The sequence below is a fragment of the Amphibalanus amphitrite genome, unplaced genomic scaffold (assembly GCF_019059575.1).
Source record: "Amphibalanus amphitrite isolate SeventyFive unplaced genomic scaffold, NRLGWU_Aamphi_draft 000542F_arrow, whole genome shotgun sequence".
Lineage (NCBI taxonomy): Eukaryota > Metazoa > Arthropoda > Thecostraca > Balanomorpha > Balanidae > Amphibalanus > Amphibalanus amphitrite.
In genome coordinates, this window is record NW_024882036.1 from 307,264 (window position 1) to 329,575 (window position 22,312).

The window sequence follows — 22,312 nt, forward strand, 5'->3', positions numbered from 1 at the left end:
GTGATATGTTTATTTTGGGTGCTTGCGTCGCTTCTGTGATCATATATTTGTGTTGTTGCTTTGAAAAGTTCTTACGGTTAGCAAGCGTCAGCTTCCACTCGTGAATTTCTCGGAACAAGTTCACTTCGATCCGTTGGTTTTCGGTTCCATCCATGGGCCAGTCGCTGAGCTCTGTCCGCACAGCAACCCGTGATCTAGCCCTCCACTAGCCGCCACTACGCTGCCGGTGAGAGCACGTATGACTCGTGCCGTGCCCCCGGGCACCGCCCGCCGCCCACTGCCCTCCGCCCGCCGTTAGCGGTGGAGGACGAACGGACGGCGTCACACCGCACGTGGACCGCTCCGCCGGTGAACGTGTCACGTTCAGTGTCACGTTCTGTGACACATTCGGTGTCACGTTCCGCGTTGCACCTGTGTTGAACTCGTGTGGATCCGGGTTCTTCGTGTAGCGTATTGATGCATGGTGGTTGGGTCTCTCTCACATCAAGACCGCAAGCAAGACACCTCTGAGAGCCTGTGAGAGGCAAGACGCGGTCGATACTCTTGAGAGACAGGGATACATGCAAGAGACTCCGTGAGAGAATTTGAGAGACGCGGATACATGCAAGAGACACTCCGTGAGAGGCGCTGTGATCCGCGTCCTATCAGAGCGCCGCGGTCTGGCGGGCCGGTGTGCGCGCCCGGTCGTGTCGCCCGCCCGGCTGGCTGCCGGTCCGGCGGCGGGCGGCGGAGGGATATCGCTGGCGGCAGCGGCGGTGCTGGTGACGGCGGAGAAGCCGGCTCAGTACGGCGCCGGCGGCGGTGACGCGAGGAACGGTGACGGCTGACGGTCCGAGGACGGGTGGTGATTGGTGACTGGTGACGGTCTGGTGACGGTTGCAGTGGCTGGTGATCAGTGACAGGTCACAGGGTGAAGGTCTGGTAATTGGTGACACCAATTGCTAGTGTCGGTTCACTGAGTGGTGACTCTCCACCAGTGTTTTGGTTCAGAACAGCTGATCGGTGCTGCCTGTTCCCGACAAGTGCTAGTGCTACTTCTGGTGCCACTCCGTCTGGTGCTAGAGCTGGTGACAGATGGAGGCCGGCGTGGCCCGCTGACTGGTGCCGTCGGTGCTCAGTTGGTGCCGGGGACGATGTTACCGGACAGTCCGACCGACGGTGGGCCGGTCAGTGGTCTGGCGGCGCCCAAATTCAGCATGCTGACACTGGCAGCAATGGTTCGGCCCGGTCTGATCAGACGACTGAGCAGCCTGGGCAGCGGCTCCGCGGCCGCCAGCCCAGAGAAGGTGATATGGGGGAGAGGAAAGAGGGTCGGGAGACGAAGGGAGGGTCACAAGTGGTGGCTGGGTGGGTCAAGAGGACAGTCCATCACATTTGAAGCACTCTGGAGTAAACGTGTAGTTTTATTCTTGCTTTAGGCCTTTTAACCCGCGCCCTGCTGGGGGTCCTGGATTTCCACGCCCTGCTGGGGGGGGGGGGGGGGGTGTTTGAACACCCCCCCTTGTAACTCGGCTCCTGGGCCACGTAGCGATACGCGGAAGGCGGCGTTCGAAAGAGCGTCAAAAATAATGACGAAATCACTCCGGTCAATTTTTTGGTCAGGTCAAAGGTCAGGTCACCAGAGGTCATTGAAGGCAAAATTTCGCCGATTTCCAGGTCGAATGTCGAAAATTTCCAAGAAGCCAACGCATAACTCGGGAACCAATAGAGCTACAGCGCCGCGGAAAAGTGCATTCGATAGCCCTTTTAATGCCCTTTCTGAGTAATTCTCTCAGATTTGACCTAACGTCAACGGTTTTGCCTGCAGGGGGCAAAAACTGCAAAAATAGCCGATTTTTTCGGAAACAGTTTTTCTGCAATAACTTTTGACCCAAGCCTTGTACTAGCTTACTTTCACCGGCATCGTGTTCCTCTCGTCAAGACGCATCGAATGAACTATAACTTGACCTTGAAAGGTCAACTTGAAAATTTGACCTCAGGTCAAGGTCATGACCTGACCGGAAAGGGTCATGTTGCATATCAGTCGATCCGTATCGTCGAGCTGAACACATATAAGGCATTTTCATCGCTCTAGCATGCCTCTATCAAAAGTTATTTGCGAAAAACTGTTAGATACCATTCGTGACCTAAGATGACCTCAGGGCATAAACAAGGGTCACGGACACCATTTTCATGTTCAGTGTGTCTAAACCACTTGTAATTCGGTGTTTGGGAGTGTTTATAATGTCTTTCGTCCAAAAGAGACGCATTTCAATTTTCTCCCATTGACTTATAATGGGGAGGTCGCAAAATTGACCTGACCTTAGGTCATCGATATCAAAATCCTGAGATATACATTTTGTACATGCTATTGCTCTTAGCAATCGCTGAAAGTTTCAAAGCGATCGGTCACTCGGTGTAGCTATGACAGACATTGAAACATTTTATGAGGTGAGGTCACTTCAAGTGACCTGGTGACCTGACCTTGAATGACCTTGGTCTGAAATTTTCACAACATGTGTAGAATTGATGTATGATAAGGGGAGCGCCGCCGTTTTTTAGATATTCGCGAAAAACCACAAGGGGGGGGGTGTTCAAACACCCCCCCCCCCAGCAGGGCGCGGGTTAAGCGAAATCTATGGTATCTGGGTGGGAGGCTTTTTTACTACTTCGTAACAACCGTAGCCTTTTTATGGTCGCACCAACTCCTCCCCGATTGCAGAGAGGTTTTCCGTCTGTCCTCTCATCCTTTTCTCCTATCTTCCAATGGCTTGAGCACGTCAGCCCACTAGCCATAACTAGCTCCTGAAACTGCAGACAGTCTGCGTGACCTGCTCCACCGTCTTTATGTCGACTACACCGTCGCTATGTTGAGCTGTGCCGAGATGCAGCCCGGCTGTATTCAGCTCGGTTCGGTCGCCCAGTTTCCCTCAGCGGGATGTCTCAGTCCGCTCCTGACGAGACGATTTGCCGGGTGTGGCTCTCCCGCACCGTTCCGGGCCCGTGAGAACCTCGCGTCACGGTCCTTTGTGACGCGTCGTGACGGGTGACGAACAGCCGAACCGGTTCGTCACATTGAAAGGGACGCCTCACAATCACCGGTTCAATGGTTAGCGTTTGAAGCATAGAGTGACTGCGTGACTGTTCTGGTTTAGATTCCATCCATTGAAAACAATTACTGACTGAACGGTGGTCCAGGATTGAACCAACTGTATTTACTTTATTTGCAATCTATATTTTTCACGGGGTCAATGAGATGCCCGTCTGAATCCCCAAAGACACTTCATCAAATGTTGATGCCACTTCCCGTGGCTCGGTCAGCAAACAGCAGCCAACTGTTACTTCCCGAGGTTAGTAACAGTTTGCTGTGTGCGTCAGTGCAGCCATCTCCGGCAGGTAGCTCCCCGCCCCACCCCCACCCCTCCCCGCCCGCCAGCTGGTCGGCGCGCGCCACTGTTCGCGTGGGAGCGCCATTCTTTGCCGCGTTGAGCAGCTGAGCGGCGCGGGACGGCGCGGCGGAACGGCGTGAAGACGGCCGTTTTTACGGACAGCGGTGATCGGATGGCATCCGGTCAGACGGAGCCATGGATCACAGACTGTGTGACCAGGGAGCCAAGGGACTGCCGGAGCAAGAGAAGACGAGCTGCATGACCGCGGGAACAAGGGGAGATGGGTTGTGAGACCAAGGGACCACGGGATGGACCACGGAAACAAGGGACCATGAAACCAAGGGACCGCAGGGCCGTAAACGTGGGGAGGTTTCAGGACCGCAAGGATGCGGGAGTCTGGGACCACGGATCATGCAACTGGAGATAATGGAATCAAGGGACATTACACTAGCACCCAAGGGAAAGAAGACAGAACTTAGAGTTACCTACATGGGATTCTGTTGATCGGTCGGGTAGCAAAGTCTCAAGCCGCCGAGTTCGCGCCAGGCGCTAAGTTATTCGTTCGTAATTACCTGAACGTGAGAGTTTCTGACCACAAGTGACAGCTGCTTGCCGTGAAGCTGTGATCTGTCGCCTGCGAGTCTGTGCGCCGTGACTGGCGGGTGACGGTTCGTACACGACGCTGACAGGTTGACAGACAGCTGACTGGAGTGTCGCTGACAGGTCTGTCATGGGCGCGCCGCCCGGTACATTGTAATTTGATATCTCAGTTACGGGGTCAAGTCCCAGGCGTGCAGTGACCCGAGCTGTGGCGCTCGAAACCTCCAATTAACTGAGGGTCAGGTCGGACCGACTTCTCACAATGAAACAATCAGCAGGTGGTTTTGTTTTGTCTGGTGCAATTACTTGCTGTAGTGCGGTTTGTTGGACATAAGCTGGGCACTTAAATCCCAGCGGAGTTCCCAAATAAGACGCATGCATGATACTTTACGGCGTTATCTGCATAGTTGAAGCAGCCTTTTCTTATTCTGATGGCGTCTGACATTGACGGATGATAGACTACCGCAGTCTTCACATCCACAGTCCCAATCCTCATAAATCGCAACACATGCCACTCTTGTCTACCAAATATCGCATGCTACCGCATACGTTGCATGGCGTACCGGTCCGCCGGATATTGAGCGGAAGCACATATCCGCCCCTGGCCGGGCCGACCTGCCTCCAGCGCTGTGACAGCCCCTGATCCGGTGACGGCGACCGCCTCGAGTTACGCCGAGTCACGCCGGCGATGGGGCGTTACGTGTCGCTCCGTCACATATCGTGACGTATCGGGTGTCAGGCTGAAGCCCCGCGGTGGCAGGCGGTAGGTACGGAGGGAGGGAGAGGGAGGATGCTGGCTGCGGATGTGCGCAGTCCACAGAGGCGTGGACTGCCCCAGGAAATTTGGAGCTAAGCTATCTGTAAGGGAACGCCTCCACCGTTTTTTCTTTATCTGGCTACGCATTGTTGCCATCAACTGGAGGCATTTCTGTCTTCAATAATGATGTCAACAAAAATACAAGCATGATCGTCGAGATGCTTCACGGGAATTATATTATTATTCTACCTGAATAGCTGAATAAGATCCCCGATGATGCCCGTCCCATCATATCCTTCCTGATAGCCTGCCTCTGCTAGGGGCCGGAAGCGCCTGTATTCCCACACTCAGCACTGTGTGTGTGCGTGATGAACACCCGCGTTCGTCCGTCATGGGACCGCGGGGCGCCGTCTGCCGCCCCTTTCCGCTGTGCGTTGTTTGTTTGCGTGTGTCTGTGTTTCCGTGTGTTCAGCTGACGTGACCACGTGTTTGGTGAGAAGTGGTTATGTGTTTGTTAGTCGTGCCCGAGCTGTGTTACACATAGACCTGGTTGTTTCTGTGACCGTGTTACCGTGTCAGTAGTTTGTGGCCTGTTCCGACCCCGGTTGGTGCGTTTCTCCGTATTCCGACCTGACGCGTGTCCCAGATCCTGTGGCTCGCGCCCGTCTGACCCGTCCTGCCGGCCGCACCGGGCCGCGGAGGGAGCCGGACGGGCTGGACGAGCTGGACGCGCGCCGACCGACCGACCCGTCCGGACGGGCGGCATTCCGCCGGCGGGACCGTGGTGGAGTGACCCAGGAACGTAACGCGGAGAGCGAGGACCTCGTAAACGAACGCAGACACAGCCAATTAGACGGTGGACGGGTTGCGGGGATGGAATTATCGGAATTACTCGTTAGTGGGTGTCTTGAGGGATGGGGATGATTGGGAAGAATCCAGTCTTAAGCTTCGATCTCAATCAGCACTCTTCGTCCAGTCTTGGCGATGCTTTGCTTTCCATAGTTTGTCTCGATATCCCGTATCAGTATTTAACCTAGCTCGCACTGGCTCGTGCGCTGTCTTTCTCCGACCACCTCTGGCAGCGGGTGTGGTTAACCCGTGGGAGCGCTACTGCCGTCCCGTCGTTTGTCACTTGTCGTTTGTCTGTCGTCTGTCGTTTGTCGTCGGTGTCTCTCACGCGCGGTCAGCGTCACCGCCACCGAACGGTGGACGATGGCCGTCTGGCGGCTAAACTGTGATAAATGCGCCCTCACTAGCCGGACGCTCTCTGGACGCGCCAGACCGAGATCTTACCCTGGTGAGGAATCCTTCATCCGGGTCTCTTTCACCCGAACAGAGTGGTTGATGATCCTACAATGGTTCGTCCGAGCTCATGAGTGTCATTGGGTGGTGATTTCTAATTTGTTTTTGATGTTTTAACCGCGTCCAAATTACTTTGGTGGAGTGACGTCTCTCATGACTTGGTTACCACTGGCCTAATGTAATGGGTTTTCTCTTTCTACGGCGGTGTGCGCGGGTTTCTATCGTCGGTCTCCCTATAAACGCTTACAAGAACCCATCCCGTACACTGATGGTTTCTCTGGTCTGGTTGTAAATTGGCGTTTCGAATGCTTCGCTTTTTTGGCTATGTCATCCGGCTTTAGGTTCGATGACGTCACCGGTCCCATCAATGACGTCATGTGAGCTCTGCGCTCTCGTGTCGTCTCACTGTGTTTAGTACGGCTCTTGAATACCATTGACGACGGATCAAGCCTTGTGGTCGCGGTGGCGGCGGCGAGGGCTTGGTCTGTTACTAAGGACGTCTTGGGAAGGCCAGCGCTACTGCTTAGACTGAGAGAACATCCCACCAGCGACTGATAGGATGACGTTGACCCGAGGCCCGCAGCAGCTGTGTCGGTCGTGTAGAGCTGTCCTCCCCGGCTGTGTGTCGATTCTGTTATCTGTCGTGTAGGTCGTGAGCGTCGTGCCGTCAGAGGCGGAAGCTGGGCTTGTTTTGCCGTGTTCGCGGCATGTTGTGATTCGGTGTGATGTGTTGTGATTGGCCGTGATCGGTACTGGGATGGGGTGATGGGCGGGTGGAGCGTCACGCGAGCACAGACGGGTATTCCGACAGAGGAATAATTGTCGGATACGTTACTGACGGGGAGACAACATACGACCACCCAGCTGGACTTTGACGTTGAGTTGGATAGAGGTGACGAGTCGTAGGGCAAGAGTGCCTCACAAAAGTTTACAGTTGAATTCTCTCTGATCTGGCACCTTGGCGGGCCGATACACAGAACAAACTGTATGGATCGTTGCCACTCATCGACAGTCGTTCTTATGAGCCCTAGAAAGCAGCTCCGACCATCCCCGATCATCCTCCGCTGCCCTCCTATCCTATGCTTTCCTACCGCCCGCTGGTCAGCGGCCCGTCCGGTTGTTCGGGGCTGCGCCAGCTCTCCGGTGCAGCTCTGCAGCTCAGCAGCGCCGCCCGGCCGGGTCAGAGACCGGGCGAGGTCGTCCGCCACATCGCCACGCCGCGCCGCCGCCCACTCCCCTGAGCGGCTCTCTGCCTGAGGCGGTGGCTCCCCAACGGTCGGCGCCGCGTGGCGCGCGCCAGCCGCCGCCCGCCGTTGGTCGCTACGGGGAGAGAGGCGGGTGGTGGGACAGTGTGGGGCCTTGAGCTTTCGTAGTTTCTCGTAGTTTCTTCGAGCTTCAAGCTTTGAATCCCATTGTATTATTCTTAGTCAAGTGTGACGTCCGTTAGGCGAATATTTGAACGGTGATATTTGTTTTCCTTGACTGACCCTCGATGTATTCACAAACTCACGAGTGACCGATTGTAGCTGCTCGATGGCAGACAGGTCCATCTGGGACTCGTCTCTCTCGCTCCGTTCTGTCTCTCTGTTCACGCTGAGCGCGTGGCGCGGCGGCGTCCCGTTCTCCGGCCGCCTGCGGGAGGTGGAGTGGGGTGGTGGTTGGACAGGACCGGTTTGGGCGGTCGACGCGTCACACCTCCCCCGGTCGGGAGATTGAGCCGTCCTCTCCTGTCACCGGCGGACCGACAGCGCTCACTGGACTCTGGACAGGGTTATTTGTTCTGGACAAGGTTCTCTTGACGATTCTATGGAGCCAGGATTCTCTAAACGTGATGCAACTGTATCACTCTCTTAGACTTCTAGTTTATCTAACTTCGTCATGTAAGGCGATGGCGAACATCATGCTGCTGGGTTTGGCTGAATGCTGTTTACATCGTTATTTCGTATGCTCAAGGGGTACAGGCAGCTCTTTAATGGTTCCATCACCGTGTCGCCTCTCCCTGCGCCCCATGTAAGTGGCCTCAGTTGGTCACGGTGATTCACGGACTAACCGTAAACCCGAACACTGATCGGGGTATCGGCGGCTTCTTCAGCCCATTCGCGGCACCAATCGACAACTCTTTTGGCGGCCCCTTTTGTCCCGGTATGGACACCAGCTCTGTCTGGCCTCTGCCGCCCGTCACCCCTTCACCTTGTCTGATGTTCGAAATCTGGGACGCTGCATCAGCCTTGAGCGCGGTCTCATGTTCTTGTCTCGTCTCCAACTCCGCCTCCCCCCACCTATTATCTCATCGAGGGTCTCACTCTCATCACCCCTCCCTCGGTTCTCCCGTAAGGGCGTCGAAGAGTTCTGTAGTCCGGGCGCCTTGTAGCCTACTTCATTATCATCGTTTTCCTATATCCGTTTCCATATACCGGCTACTTGTGTGATCCATTTCCTCCTGATCATCTAAACCTATCGTCTCCCGCTTTTTGTCTCCCTGTCTACTATTTTCCCTTTGCGTTCCCTCGTTTCCTCTTTGCGTTGCCTCCCGTTCTCCGTCTCCCCGTCCCCCCGTCCCGGTCTCGCCGCTGTGGCTCCGCTGGAAGGTATGCGGCGCGGGGGCGGTCTCCGGCCGCCGTGACCTTGCTGCTCCGACCGTCCAGCCGGCCAGCAGGCGGCTGACCGGACTTGGACCAGACCGGACCGTCGCCAGCGCCCGGCGGGAGGCGGCGGCACCCAGCCGCCCGGGGCCAGGGAGGAGGCGACTTTCCTGCCCATGGGCGAGGGAGGAGGTGGTTGGTGGGGGCATTCCTCTACCACGAGCCAGGGAGATGTGCGGTGGTGGCTCCCCTCCGCCACGAGCCGGGGAGGATGTGAGTAGGGGCTCCCTTCAGCCCTGGGCGAGGGTGGAGATGGGTGGTGGCTCCTCTCCCTGGGCCCAGAGCGAGGGAGAAGTGGTTGGTGCTTGTGGCTCAACCTGCACCGGACGTTGATGGATCTAACTGTTGCCCACAGTTGCGCCGCAAATTATATATTGCGATTAAAAAAATCTGCTATGGAATATTTCACGAACACTTTTTCCTATATTCTCAACAAGCCTACATACAGTTAAACATGTATTTAAACATCTTTCGCACCAATTCTCCCTGATGCCCCAAATGCTGCTTGTTTGCGACATTGCCTCCAGAGACCCCACCCCTTCCATCCACCTTTCTCCTCGCCGTGACCTGTAATGACGCATCCACTCCCTCCCAGCCCCCATCCTTCAACCTCTGGGAATCACTGCAGCCTTGGCGGTGCGCCGCAGCCTCGACCGCCCCCATGCACTCCCAAATAACGCCAATTGCGGCGCATTTGCGACAGCGACGGGAGTGGCACCGCGCCCTGGTTTGTTGCCCGTGCCCTCGCCCGATTCAGTGTAGCTCGGTATGGGAGCTGGCTCAGCTCAGGTCCCGGTACCACGTCATCACGATGGGAAGTTGCACAACTCTGCGTCATTGAAGAACCTGGACTGCGACTCCTCACGGCGCTCTTGCGATGCTCCACGTCACGCCGGTGCGCGTGGAATGGTCCCGGCGGCGCGTGCGGTCCTGTTGCGACATGTCTGCGGTGCTTCCAGTGGTGTAGGTCTCCCAGGATGTTGTCACGCCGGTGACATGAAGCGGTATGCCTCCCATACTGCTCGCGTTACTTAGTCTCTGCCATGTCACGATGCCGCGCGGAGTTTCGACACTAGAAGGTCTGCATAGTTTGGCGCTCAGACTGCCATGTCAAACGAAAATAAGCATCGGGGTAACCGTCCCATCCTTTTCTGCTCCAGAACGACTGCACCATCCTCTGATATTACCTTAACTCGCCCCAGCATATTTTTCTCTCGTGATTCTGCCGCAGTCCTATACTGACCTGTCTCCCTTTCTGTGTCGTTTCAGGGCGACTGTGCCACCCAGTCCGCCTTCCACGAGCTCGGACAGAAGTACGGGTTCGCCCCGGACATATCCGACGCCGCGCTGCCCCAGAAGCTCGAGGAACTCCGCGAGTACATCAAACGCGAGATCCGGCGAGAGCTCAAAATCAAAGAGGGCGCCGAAAAGCTGCGGACGGCCACCAGCGACAAGAAGAGCTTGCAGAACGTCTCGAGCATCGTGAAGAAGGCGAATACCAAGCTGCAAGAGCTGCAGGCCGAGCTGCACGAGCTCGACAGTCAGATCCTGTTGACGCAGGGTCAGGCGGAACATGAGGCGGGCGCGACGCAGCAGCTCTGCACCAGTCTACCAGGTCAGTTCGATGGTGGGAGAGGGATAGAGCCTAGTATCGGAAGGGTAGGGATTGTGACGTTACCAGGAGGGCTAGGTTGGTATCAGCCGTGATGGGACAGGATGCGGTCAGTCGGTCGGCAATCGTGGAAAGGCTCTTGAAATGGCTTTCCATTGCACACCATCACCCGTCTGATTTATGATGTATGGTCCTGCTAGTAAATCTCGCAAGGGTCAGCGATCCTTCTCCGCTAAAGGACCCATATTCGCTCTACCCTCATCAGTCAACTCACTCTGCAATCAGTCACCCTCGTCTCATAAATCAGTAGCACGATGATGTAACAGAAGTCCGTATGCCTTGGAGCCATGTCCGCGCAGCTGAGCGTGCAGCTGGGTGCGGTGAGCCGCGTCTGCGTACACCTGTCGCCGCCCTACCTGTCTGAGTACGCGTGTGCGTGTGAAAGTCGCGTACCCCCCGTGGCGCAGCGAGCCCGCAGGCGGAGGAAGTGAGAGGTGCCGCACGGGGAGTGGGTGTGCGTTAGCGCGGAATGGGGGACGCCGCGGGGTATCGTGGAGACAGACGGTGGGACCGGGGTGACGGTTAGAGGCTGAGGAGCTATGAACGGTGGCAATTTATAGCTGAAGTTACCTGCACAGATCCGTTGGTAGTCTGCAGGAATGGAGGATGCGCAGACTGATGACGGAACTGAATGTGGTGCGGACTGGAGATCTCCGTCACTGCATAGGCCCGACGATCAGAGCATTATGCTGTAATAGATCAATCGCTTCATGAATTCATTTTTCATAGCCAGTCGCTTTCACATTACAGCTAGGTGGGTCCGGCTTTAACTGTATTATCGCTCATCTGATCCCGAGCCCGTCTTTTTGTCCTCGGTGTATCACAAAGCCTCCCGCTGTTGTGTCGTTTTGGCGACAGTCACCTTCACTCCAGCCGCCGCCGAGTAGAGCGTCCAATCTAGATCACTGTCTCTCCCTCGCCGCAGACGGGGCTTGTGCAATCCGTAGCGGTGCCGGTGAGGGAACAGCTAAGCCTTCATTCAGCCCCACCTGAGGCTTTCATTCATTATCTTGCCAGATGTTCCGTTCGTTGTACATGAGGCTTCATTCAGTTCTGGTTGCGAGCAAATGCTATCAGTTTGCTCCTGTGCTTGGCTGTCTGCTTACATCTTTGCATGCTGAATTCCCCGATGTGTTGCTAGAATTGTTCCACGCGTAGTGTTCCGCTCACTACTATTCCAGCATCCTCCTCATTCTCCCCGGCTTGCCCGTCCTATAACTGCTCTGTACGGGACCGCCCTCCGCGCCGTGTGGAGCGTCGCTCAGCCGTGCTCAGCCGGCGAAAGTGGCCTCCGGGTGGGAGCCGACGCCGGCGCTGTCATTTCCTGCTCCCGGCGCGCGCTTTGTTGGCGTGGTTAACCCCAGGTCAAATGGCTCACCTGCGCCCCACCCGCCGCCGCCGCCGCCCCGGCCCGGGCTGGCCCTTTCAACACTCTCTCTGCTTCAGTGGGTGATTGATGGTCTGCGTGGCTATTCGTCTGCTAGAGGTGCCTAATAGTGGTGCCCGTGGGGCTGGCTTGGACTGTGTCGTGAATAATGAGTATTCAATGCTGCGAAGTTCCAATACTCGTCGGCAATCTTCAGCCAGTCCTTCCTTTAGATATCGCTCTTGCGTGCCCCTTTCGAGGAAAGTGTCAATGGTAAGTTTAGAATAACTTTCTACGAAATGACGTGAAATTCGTATGATCGATTCCGAATGACACGCATCTTGCCCATTTTGTGGTCATTTCCTAGCGTGGGTATCCCATTCCCGCAATGTCAAGTCGTGTCCGACCCGGGAAGTTGAAAACCACATCGCCAGCCCGCGAGTCCGACCCTAGCAGCGCAGTGCAGTGTGTGGGGTCGCCGGAGTGCGCCAGTTTCGCCGCGGGTCGCCGGGTCAGCGCGGCGAAATTGCCGCCGCTCGGGTACCGCCGCCGCTGCGGAGGGGAGGGGGTGCGTGCCGTACCGGTGGTGGGAGTCGCGCGGCGTGCCGGGCGAGGCGGCGCCTTTCACCAGAAACGCCGCCGACCGCCGCGCCGTGCCGACAGGGTAATTGGCTTTCGTTTCTGTCGTCTTGTTTCACTGATGTTAGGGCGCTTTTGTAGTACTAGTGTCGATTTATTGGGTAGGTTACAGAGCCGCGTTTTCACCACTGACATTTCATGTGATAGCGAATACTATTTGGTTACAAAACGCTCGTTTCAGGCAATAGGCCCGGACTGTTGCCTGGCAGGCGCCGTGGGCTGTTTGTTGTGTATTGTCCGGCGCCCACCGTCCGCCCAGCCTGTCCACCGGCGCCGACCGCAGACCGCAGAGACCATGGTCCGCCGACCGCAGACCATCTGCCGCCGCGTCTGCCCGCTGCCCGTTGGCGGCTCCAGGCCGGTTTTTGTTAGTCTCCCCGTCCGTCCGCGATGCGACTCTGTGCCACCAGCCTGGGCCCGTGCAGGGGCGGCGTTTATCACAGCGGTGGGTGGTGGCGGGACGCGGTTGGCTGGCGGTGGGAGTCGGGAGATGGACGAGTGGGATGTGTTGTGGAATGGAGGTGGATGGGAGTGGGGACCTCTCGGCCTGCAGTTTGGGCAGAGCAAAAGATCAGGTTGCTGGTTTCGCGGGCGCATATTGCTCGAGTGTAAATCTGAGAGTGGCTTTCATCAGCAGGGGTTTTCTATTAGATGCGTATATATCGGATAGGACAGTATCATGTACAGAATTCTCAACTTATATAGTGGAAAGTCTGTTTTTCATCATCAATATTCGGCTTGTCATCAATCATCAACATGTGCCACGAAATGGCCCGATAGAACTATCGATTCATCATCCGTGTTTTACGGCCACTTCTGGAAACGGTACCTATTCAATGATTCATTCACCCATTATAGGTCGATGCTCGCTGAGGCAAGGTATATACCCGGTCAACGGAGTTTTGTACTGTTTTGGGAAATGTCATGGACATCTGGTCGATGCCAGACATTTGCCTTACCTATTTAGCTGCACTGATCGCTGTTCTGATCTAGCCAGACAATATTTTTGTAAACCTTCGCGGAAGTCTGGATTGACTTCGACTTCAATCGGAGCTGATTACCAGGGTATCGGTTTCGGAATGCTGGATAATTGGATAACTGAGTGGGGGTGAAGGGCGGAATGCTGCTGGTTTGTGAGGAATATGTATGTATACATATTGCTTGCATTTTTCAACATTTTGTTCCATGATTCTACCACCGCCCTTCATTATGACTGCCTCCCCACCCTGTAGTGCATGCCATACAGCCATAGCACCTCTGGGCCTGGCTCGAAAGTGTGACCTGAATGCATGCGAATTTCTGCGTGGGACCGCGCTGCGCGTGACAGGGCTGGGTCCATGTTCCGCCTCTGTCCGACTCGACCGGTGTTTGATGAGTGACTGCGGTGACCTGAGGTGACCTCTGGTGACCTGGGATGACCTGGGGAGATCCCTGATGGTCCAGCGACAGTGTGTGACGTTGTGTGGGGGATGGTGCCCGAGAGGATGGGGTGACGTGGAGTGGTTTTGGAAAGATATTGAGACGCTATGGGGATCTTGAGACGAAGTCAAATTCCCTTGAACACATGGGACCTTCAACGGGTATAATGAAAGAAAATTAATCCAAGAATGAAGTGTGATTCTTTCTTTCCTCGGGGAAAACAATGGCTAGAGAACGACATCGGGGAACGCTAACGCTGCGTGCTAGAATCAGCAGTAGCGCCTCCTCCCACGAGAAGACCATGCTTCCCGCCGGTGAAAACACCTAGAGACCTGTGAGTGGAACCTCTCGTGATGCTGTCGGACTGAAGTGGATCTCGCGGCGATTGTGGACGGGATACTCCGGCCGGAGAGAGGCCCAGTGAAAACCGAACCGTCCCACCGAGTGGGAGCTCTCGTGTCGAGAGTCTCCGGCGATGGTTTTATGTGAGGTGGTAACCTGAGGTTGATGGGAGATGCGCTGGAGGGATTTTGGGTCGTTTGGAGTGTGGTTGGAGAAAGTGACGCGTTGTCTGGTCGGGTGTGGTTGTGTCGCTTGCTGATGGTGTCTTTGGTGAGAGGATCCGACCCCTGGCATGAGATTGAACTATGTAGGTGACTGCAGTTTGGCTCGATCAAGGCTTGACGGTTTTAGCCTTGGCTGACAGTTTGGCGGCTTATCCCAATCGGCTTAATCGATACTGATCCAGATCAAGCCGTTCGTGCTTGTAGCGGATTGCTTGCCCGGCCTGTGCGCCCGGCGAGAAGCGAATAGGAAGGAGAGGGAGGGGGTTCCAGCCCAGCGCGGCTCGTGACTCGGACACGTGAAGCCTGACCCGCTCCAGAGACACGGGTAATGGGAGCTAGGGGAAATCGGCAGAGGCGTATGGCGTTACAAGCTGTCGCGCAGTTCTGACTACTACGCACTATGCGTTATCTCACAGATATAGATCCATGCTTTTTGATGGGAGAGAAGTTGTGGGCAGTTGTTGAAATATATTCTTCAATCTTCGACTCGAGGCGACACCAGCATCCCCTCCGTAACCCATGCTGGCTTGTTTTGTCGCCCCATCATCTCGTATCATCACTCCGTTTCAGTTGATCGCAGTCCTCACTGATGAGATCGACCAAGAGGATTGAAATGTCCTTCCATCAGCAGTGGTAGGTAGCACCGACCCCGCCGGCGGCCGAAGCTGCTAGGAGCGCCCAGAAGCGCGGTGAACCTCTGGTCCCGGGATCCACCCGTGTCCGTAGCGGCTCTGAGTGCCGTGTGATTGCCGGGTAGCTGAAGTACGGTCAACTGCCGACTGTCACGAACGTGGTGGCGGGCGAGCGGTAGGGGAGGCGGTGGGATGGGAAGGGGAGGACGGGGTGGGTTAGGGCTGGAGGGACAGAGAGACAGGGGTCTTCGCTTCACCGGCAGACCTTCCACTTCTGGTTTTATGGGTGCTTGTAGACACGGTTTCAAACATTCTGTTCAGATCGTTGGAGATGCTGAACGTTGAAGATAATTATCTTTCTCTCCCACTTATCCTCTGTCATAAGTCTAATGCTACCAAAGATAGGTATAACCTTGTCGCTGCAACAGCCGTGAAAGGCATGCTCTTTGACATTTAAGCTCCAGTACCTTGCTCTCGAGATTTGCATGCTTGCTGTTCTGCAGTCCACCGAGAGCCCGGTTAGGCATCTGTCGGCCTCCCTGACATGTTCTAACGCTGTTATCCATGAAGAATGATGGACGGGCGAGTGGACGGGAGGGCTGGGGTGTGAGTGGATGTTAAAACATGGCGCAGCAGCCCGTGGCGCGATCTGTGACGTGGTCTGTCACGGGGTCCGTGTCGTGGTCCGTGATTTGTTCCGTGACGGGTCTCCGTGACTCCAGGCCGAGCCAGTGGCGGGCACCGGTGATGCATGACGTCCCTCTCTCGATCTCACCTGTCCTTTCATTGAGGACTATCTATGAACGGCCCCAAAGCTCTATGTCCTCTGTAGTTATTGAGCTTTCCTTGGGTGTAGTCGCAGAGGTGCGAACTGCGAACTAATAGTTGTCACGTGACGCCGATTTGAGGTGTGAAATTTACACCGCGATTGACACCGCCTGTCGGTGTTTTTGATGCATCGGAGACTTCCTGGATGCGGAAGGCGGAACACGGCTTTCCAGTAATAAATACCGTCTCCACTCACCGTTTTTCACATCATAAATTCGAAAGTTACCAACCGTACGGCGGCTTTTTTCGACGCCCGTGCTACCGTTAGCGATGTGATGTGGTTTGCGCTGCAAATGCCCGGGGGCAACGAATGCTAAACGGTGAAAGGTAGCGAGGAAATTGCACCGTTCTGCTAGGAAATGATTACAAACTGTCCAATAAGGTGACATAATGGATTGATCATGTGTATTGTTCGTGAACAGCTCGACGGATAGGTTTCACCTTGCGGAACTGATATCGGAATCCATAGTGGGCGGTCTTGTTTTATCCGTAATTGTCCCAGACTGTGAACCAGCAGCTCGTTTACGGTGTTCCAAGTGCACGCCGGTGTTTTTGCTTCACTATTTTCATGACTTGTGGCAATATTACTGCTCAGTGTGAATGACCTGGCTGTGGGTTTAAGGTAAATGTGTGGCTTCCTGAATCGTTATCATATGTTCTTTGGATGGCTATCATACGTCCGCGCTGATTGGATTGGGTATGTCGATTTCTTGATTTCTGCACAAGATCCATTTACGATCAGCCACGCTGGTCTGCTTCATCGGCACGATATGCAAACCTCACTGGGTGTTGACTGTTGAGTTGTCGACAAATGAAGACAAGCACCCTGAAAGCCAGTCATCAGCTCGTTTTCATCCAACCCTGATCGACTGCCTTACCAGTGTCTCTGACGATCCACGCCGCGTTGCCAAGGCGTCACCTCGCCTGGAGACGTCCCTCACAAGGCCCTATGGCTGTTAACGACCGCCGTGGCTCTCACGGGACGTTCACCAAGTACCGTGTAAAGCGGGCATTACGAGCGGGGCCAACTGCCGTGGAAAGCGGCCGTTATACCGGGACCGAGTGGGTAGCGAAGGGATGGGGTTAGCACCGGGAGGGAAGAGAGGCTGGTGATGGAGACAGAGAGACAGGTGGCAAGATGTGGTCAGATTTATCATCGACATTACGAGCAACGTGGCCGTCACAGTCAAACTGTCACGTTACTGTATCTATCGCTGTCCCATCGCGGTCACTGTCCAGTATTGCGTCCAGTATTGCGAACATTGCGTCGGAACGGGATGGAAGTTTGGTGTGTTGCGTCTTCACTAAAGAGCAGGAGTTTGGTTTCTCTTAACTAATTCGGTAGGCAGGTGAAGAATTTGTGGCGGCCCGTAAGCAGAAGAACCAAGAACCACGAGGAATCACAACAGTTCATGCCTTATATGAGAATAATGCGACGCACTCCCTCCAGCAGCTGTTTAGGAAGACTATGATCGTGTGTCCTCGGAACGGATTCATGGGCGGGGATCAGCTACCGTTTTGGAAGCTCGCGGTCTGCCGAGGGATGAGCGCAGTGGCTGCAAAGAGAAGGGGCAGGAAGAAAGAGGTTTATTTGTGCATTGCGGGACTGGTAGCAGGACACAGGTGCTTGCCATAACATTCTGAATTTTCCTGAATATTCTCTCTTAGCTTCAGTTTTTTTTTTCTCTTTGATATCAACGATCATCAAGATCATTAACGATTGTGAAACTTTGATTTATCCCAGGCGGTACGTTTGCTTCAACCACTTTCCAAGATCACTGGCCTTGTCCAACAGTCGATAGAGACCGACCATGTGATATTAGCAGCACGGAACACGCTGCGCCCACACGCAGCTCGCATTACCCACAAGTGTGGCACGACCCACAAGTGAGAGCGCTTCTCTCTCCACTAGTACGGCGGCGTTTAGCGAGACGTGCGCGAAACCTGCCGGTGATGTGTGCCCGTCTGACCTCAGTGACCTCAGTAACCCGGCGCCGCCCTGATCGGAGCGCCGTGACGGCTCGAAAATCGCGGTCACACCGACGGGAGAGAGCTGTCTCGAATCTGACGGAGACGGCAGAGGGAGGGAACTCTCGCGGAGTTGTTTGCGTTGCCTGATGGTTCGCCTCCTCCGCTGCCGTGCTGTGGTCGAGTCCGTGGTTTGGGAGGCAGAAAGACCGGTCGGAGAGAGATGATTGGCTCGGAAAATCGGATTATCAGCCGTGAAGGAGACGGCGAGAGATGAACAGGTGGGCTGTAGCCGGCGGGCGGATGAGCTTCAGTCAGCTGACTGCCAGAGCTCGGATGAGGCAGGTGTTCTCGTCAATGGCGGAATGGCTGATAATCTGATAAAGTTCCTTTCATTCACGAGAAACTCTCGCTTGCTCCTCAGTCGTGGATGTGCCTGCCATGTCTTTCCCCATTGCCCAGATATGGTTCACCTATCGGTGATGTTCTAAGGCCGGTCCGGCGACTGCTGTCGCTGACAATATGCCCTATCATCCACCACATTCCAGTCGTGTGCCAACTCTGTGTTGTGACACGACACCATGAAACGCGTAACGTATTCCGTGATGTAACCTGTCACTCGCGCTCCATACCGTGACAATCCAGCCGTCCGTCGAGACACCTTCGTAGCGCGATAGTCTAACGGGTCCCATTGTGTGCGGGGCGTATCGTCAAGCGATGGGGTATCGCAGGGTCCGATACTCGGTGTGGCTATTTATAGCGTGGCTGCTTTAAATGCCACTACGCTGAGTTTTTGAATGGCGCACTATCTGTTTTACATGAACATCGGACGTGTGTGTGTGTGTGTAGTGGGGGGGGGGGGGGAGGTCTTCATATTGTTGGGCAATGTTCTGTGGCTGTGTGATATTATCTGAGCCGCATAATTGCTCTCATTTTCGTCAGCACTTGCGTGTGTCAACTGAGACGTTAAAACAACCCATGCATTTCAGCGCTGACTATCGTGCTGGATGTCTCTTTCTTATAAGGACTGAGAAGCTGCTTGATCTTCCCACCCCAGTCCCCATCATCTGTACGCGTTATAAACCCGTTATCGCAACCCATCCTCTCGTCCCTGTAACGGTTCTTACGAGCGCCGTGCGTCATTATGCCTCATATCTCTGTAACGCTGCCGTCACCGGTGAATCGAGAGCACCTTGGCGGAGTGACCGCTCCGTGACAAAAACCGGCCCGACCCGGACCGCTGTGACCTTGTTCGGTCTCGCCGGTCCTGCGCGCGCCCCGGGACCATGGATAGATGGTCCGGTCCAATGGTCCGTCGGCTGATCCAGCTGGTTCGACGGTGGACCGGACCGGCTAGAACCAGCGGCAATGTGTGCCATTGTGTCGAGCCAGGTTTTAGCGTCGTTTTTGTGGGCGGGAGATAGACGAGCGGGCCGTTTTTGCTGAGTTTAGTTGGTGTAGTCGCCCGTGTGTGTGTGTCTGGGATGGATGATTATGTGAAGAGTAGGGCAGCCTCGATGTTTTATTTCGCTCGTCTCGGGTGTTAGAGGTTCATAGAAGAACTGAAGGTCATGGGCAGATGGATCAGATAGCATTCGCCCCGGATTAGCTGGTCGTCTCAAGGACAGTACCGAACTGGGTTTGACCTGTTCTCTGTCGCACAGTACTGGGTGGATGCTTTGTGAATGTGCGACAGGATGACGTATTCACCCAGTGACTTCGGGCGCATAATTGAAAGTGATAAGCGCAAGACATTTGACTGACGCACTTAAGCTCCCGCATTCTTTGTTTTGGCATTCTTGTCAAATGTTTTGGAGATAAGTCTGCTGCTTTGCCAAGGCTGAGCTTCATTGATGCTTGTTTGTGGCCGTTTCACTGCGCTAAGAGCTCTTACAACTGGTATTGAGCACCAAGCAGTGTCTAGCTAGCTCTTTTTGATACGCATCTTCCAGTCAAATGCGCTGGGCAGTTAGCTGACCTGAAGCCCCACCTTCAGCCGACATTTTTCTCACGACGCACCATTCGCCACAGTCCTACATTGCACACCAGTGGCTGGCGTCGGTTACCCTGCTCCTCGCACGTGGAGCTTGGTGCCCTCCCTCCGTACTCCGCTGCGTAGTTAGTTAGCGCTGTACGGTCCACCCCTGCTCGTCTATCGTGGGAGTGTGTCACTGCGGTATGACCTCTGTACGGGCCTCTACTGGCCGGCCACCCCTGCTGCTAGTTGGGTTTGATGAGCGGCGGTCGGACGATCTGACCTGACCCCGGTCCGGTAAGATCCGAACGCCGATCACTGCCCGGCACACTGGGAAAGGTAGTGGCGGTTTGCCACCAATGCAATGGCCATTCATTAGCAGAAGGTGCCAATGCGTAGTATTGTTCACTGATAGCAGCAGATACTGATAACTGGGTGCTGATAGCTGGTCACGCACAACTGCCACTGACTACTGGTGTCATGTGGTAGGTATGCTGATCATTGACCTTTGATAGCCCCAGGTGCATAGTTTGATCATAGGCTATCTGCTAAAGCTTAGGCTTCTGATTATTGATCGTGTACTTTTGATCATGCTTGTTGAGTTTGACAAGCGCATCATTGTCCCCACTTGATTGTCCTTGTTTTGCGCTACTTGACATTAACGTTGATGCTGTTTTGAATGTGGTTGTGACATTCCTAATTTTACATCGTACCCATATAGTGTCTCGTATATCGTGACCCCGCGTCATCCCTATTGAAACTGTAACTCGTATGACTGTTGACCGTGTTTGTATGTCTGTGTGTTACAGAGGCTCCGATGTCACCGATTGGAGACACTCCCCTGGAGGACCACCCGCTCACCACCACCGACCAGCGGCTGCAGAGTCTGGGGCGGCAGCTGGATATCGAGATGAAGGTAGATACGACAGATACTATGGACACAGATACAGATACAGACACACAGACATACACCTACCAGCGGCTTCAGAGCCTTGGGAGGCAGCTGGATATCGAGATGAAGGTAGATACGACAGATACTGTGTATACAGATACAGATACAGACACACAGACACACCAACCAGCGGCTTCAGAGTCTGGGGCGGCAGCTGGATATCGAGATGAAGGTAAATATTTCGGTCAGCTACGGGCTAGAACGGAACAAACACACACGAGAAGCTACACTTGGGTCATCTTCTGTATGTCTTCTTTTCGCGATAGAAACAAAAATGGTATGAAGCATGTGTTGGACGTCGAGCTCTCACTCCCTCTATCCCCCCTCTCTCTTTATCTCTCTCTCCCTCCCTCCCCCTCTTTCTCTCCCTAACTCATGTCGGATGCACAGCTAATGGCTGGGGAATCACCTCCTCCCCCCGGCAGTGTCAACCCTACAATCCCAATCCCCTTCCCTGACTCACCTCACTATGCACTACTGTTAACGCCAGACCCCTTGAGACCCTAATTTTTCGCGATTATTTTTAAATGCGTGGAGGAATTTCAACCAAGCTCAGGACATGGCCGTTTCAAGACAGGCCGAAACTTTTACAATTTAGATATTTTATCGCCATTTCAATATTTCAGGCACTTGTCATTGACTCGTAATGTTAGCTGTTTTTCCATCCTGGATAGAGGCTTTCTACGTCATATGACATTAGGCTCCGCCCACGACTGCGGCATTGACCCGTGCCCATCAGCGACCTCTGTACAAACGACACCCCTGCCATCTGTGAAGGACTATGAATTTCACTGACGCTTCACGTGCTATGAGTCAATTGCAGCAGACGGTCAAGTAAATGTTAGGCTCTTGTTGACTCTTGTATATATAGGACCAAGAGGACCATCACTCCTCAACCTACTACTCAGTCGTGCTTCGAACAAACGTTAACGATTCCTAACAAATACGATTTTCGATGTAGGGTATCTGTTTGAAATACGAGGGAGCCGTATGATGTGAAGCTCAGGCAATTAACTTATTATTGCGTTGTTCGATGGTTGCATAGCGATGTACAAATCGGCAGCTACTTGGTGACATCCGACATCCCATTATCGCATTATCTGCAACGCCATAGGCTTTAAATACAGGTGAATATTTCCTAACCTTATGTCAGTTATATGCCATCTGCCCGTCCTTTGCAGCTTATAAAAAAATATATATATCAGCGAACATGAGTGGTGGATGCTCAATGCGCATTGTAGAAGCAATGCGCATTGAGCATTTATGACTCCTTAGTCATCATGTCGCTCTCTGGGCACTGTCAGCCAAGACGCTACGCACAACTCCGCCGGCTTTCGGCACCGCTCGCCCGTCGCCCGTCCCCGCTCCCCGCCACAGCGAGAGTGACCGCGCGCCGGCCCGAAACCGCCGCAGGCCAAGACCACAGAGGCGGGGCTTAGCTGTGACGTCATAACGTATCACAGACTGACTGGTGATAGCCTCTACACACCGGATGAAAATCTTGCTCGAAATTTAACATTACGAGTCAATGACAAGTGCCTGAAATATTGAAATGGCGATAAAATATCTAAATTGTAAAAGTTTCGGCCTGTCTTGAAACGGCCATGTCCTGAGCTTGGTTGAAAT

General features: G+C 54.4%; 1 protein-coding gene across 7 annotated transcripts in view; it reads left to right on the forward strand.

The window, feature by feature from the left end:
• The window catches only part of LOC122393556 (serine/threonine-protein kinase N-like), a 130,646-nt gene that overhangs the window by 30,330 nt on the left and 78,004 nt on the right, over positions 1–22,312 (forward strand). For 2 of the 7 annotated variants that reach the window (XM_043389731.1, XM_043389733.1), the window contains exons 2-3: positions 9,939–10,284; positions 20,544–20,650. In XM_043389731.1, coding sequence (XP_043245666.1) covers positions 9,939–10,284; positions 20,544–20,650 — 453 coding nt within the window. Of the gene's footprint in view, positions 1–782; positions 1,287–9,938; positions 10,285–20,543; positions 20,651–20,812; positions 20,859–22,312 lie in introns of those variants that run through there. The other 5 variants (XM_043389734.1, XM_043389735.1, XM_043389732.1 and 2 more) reach the window with 4 other exon arrangements.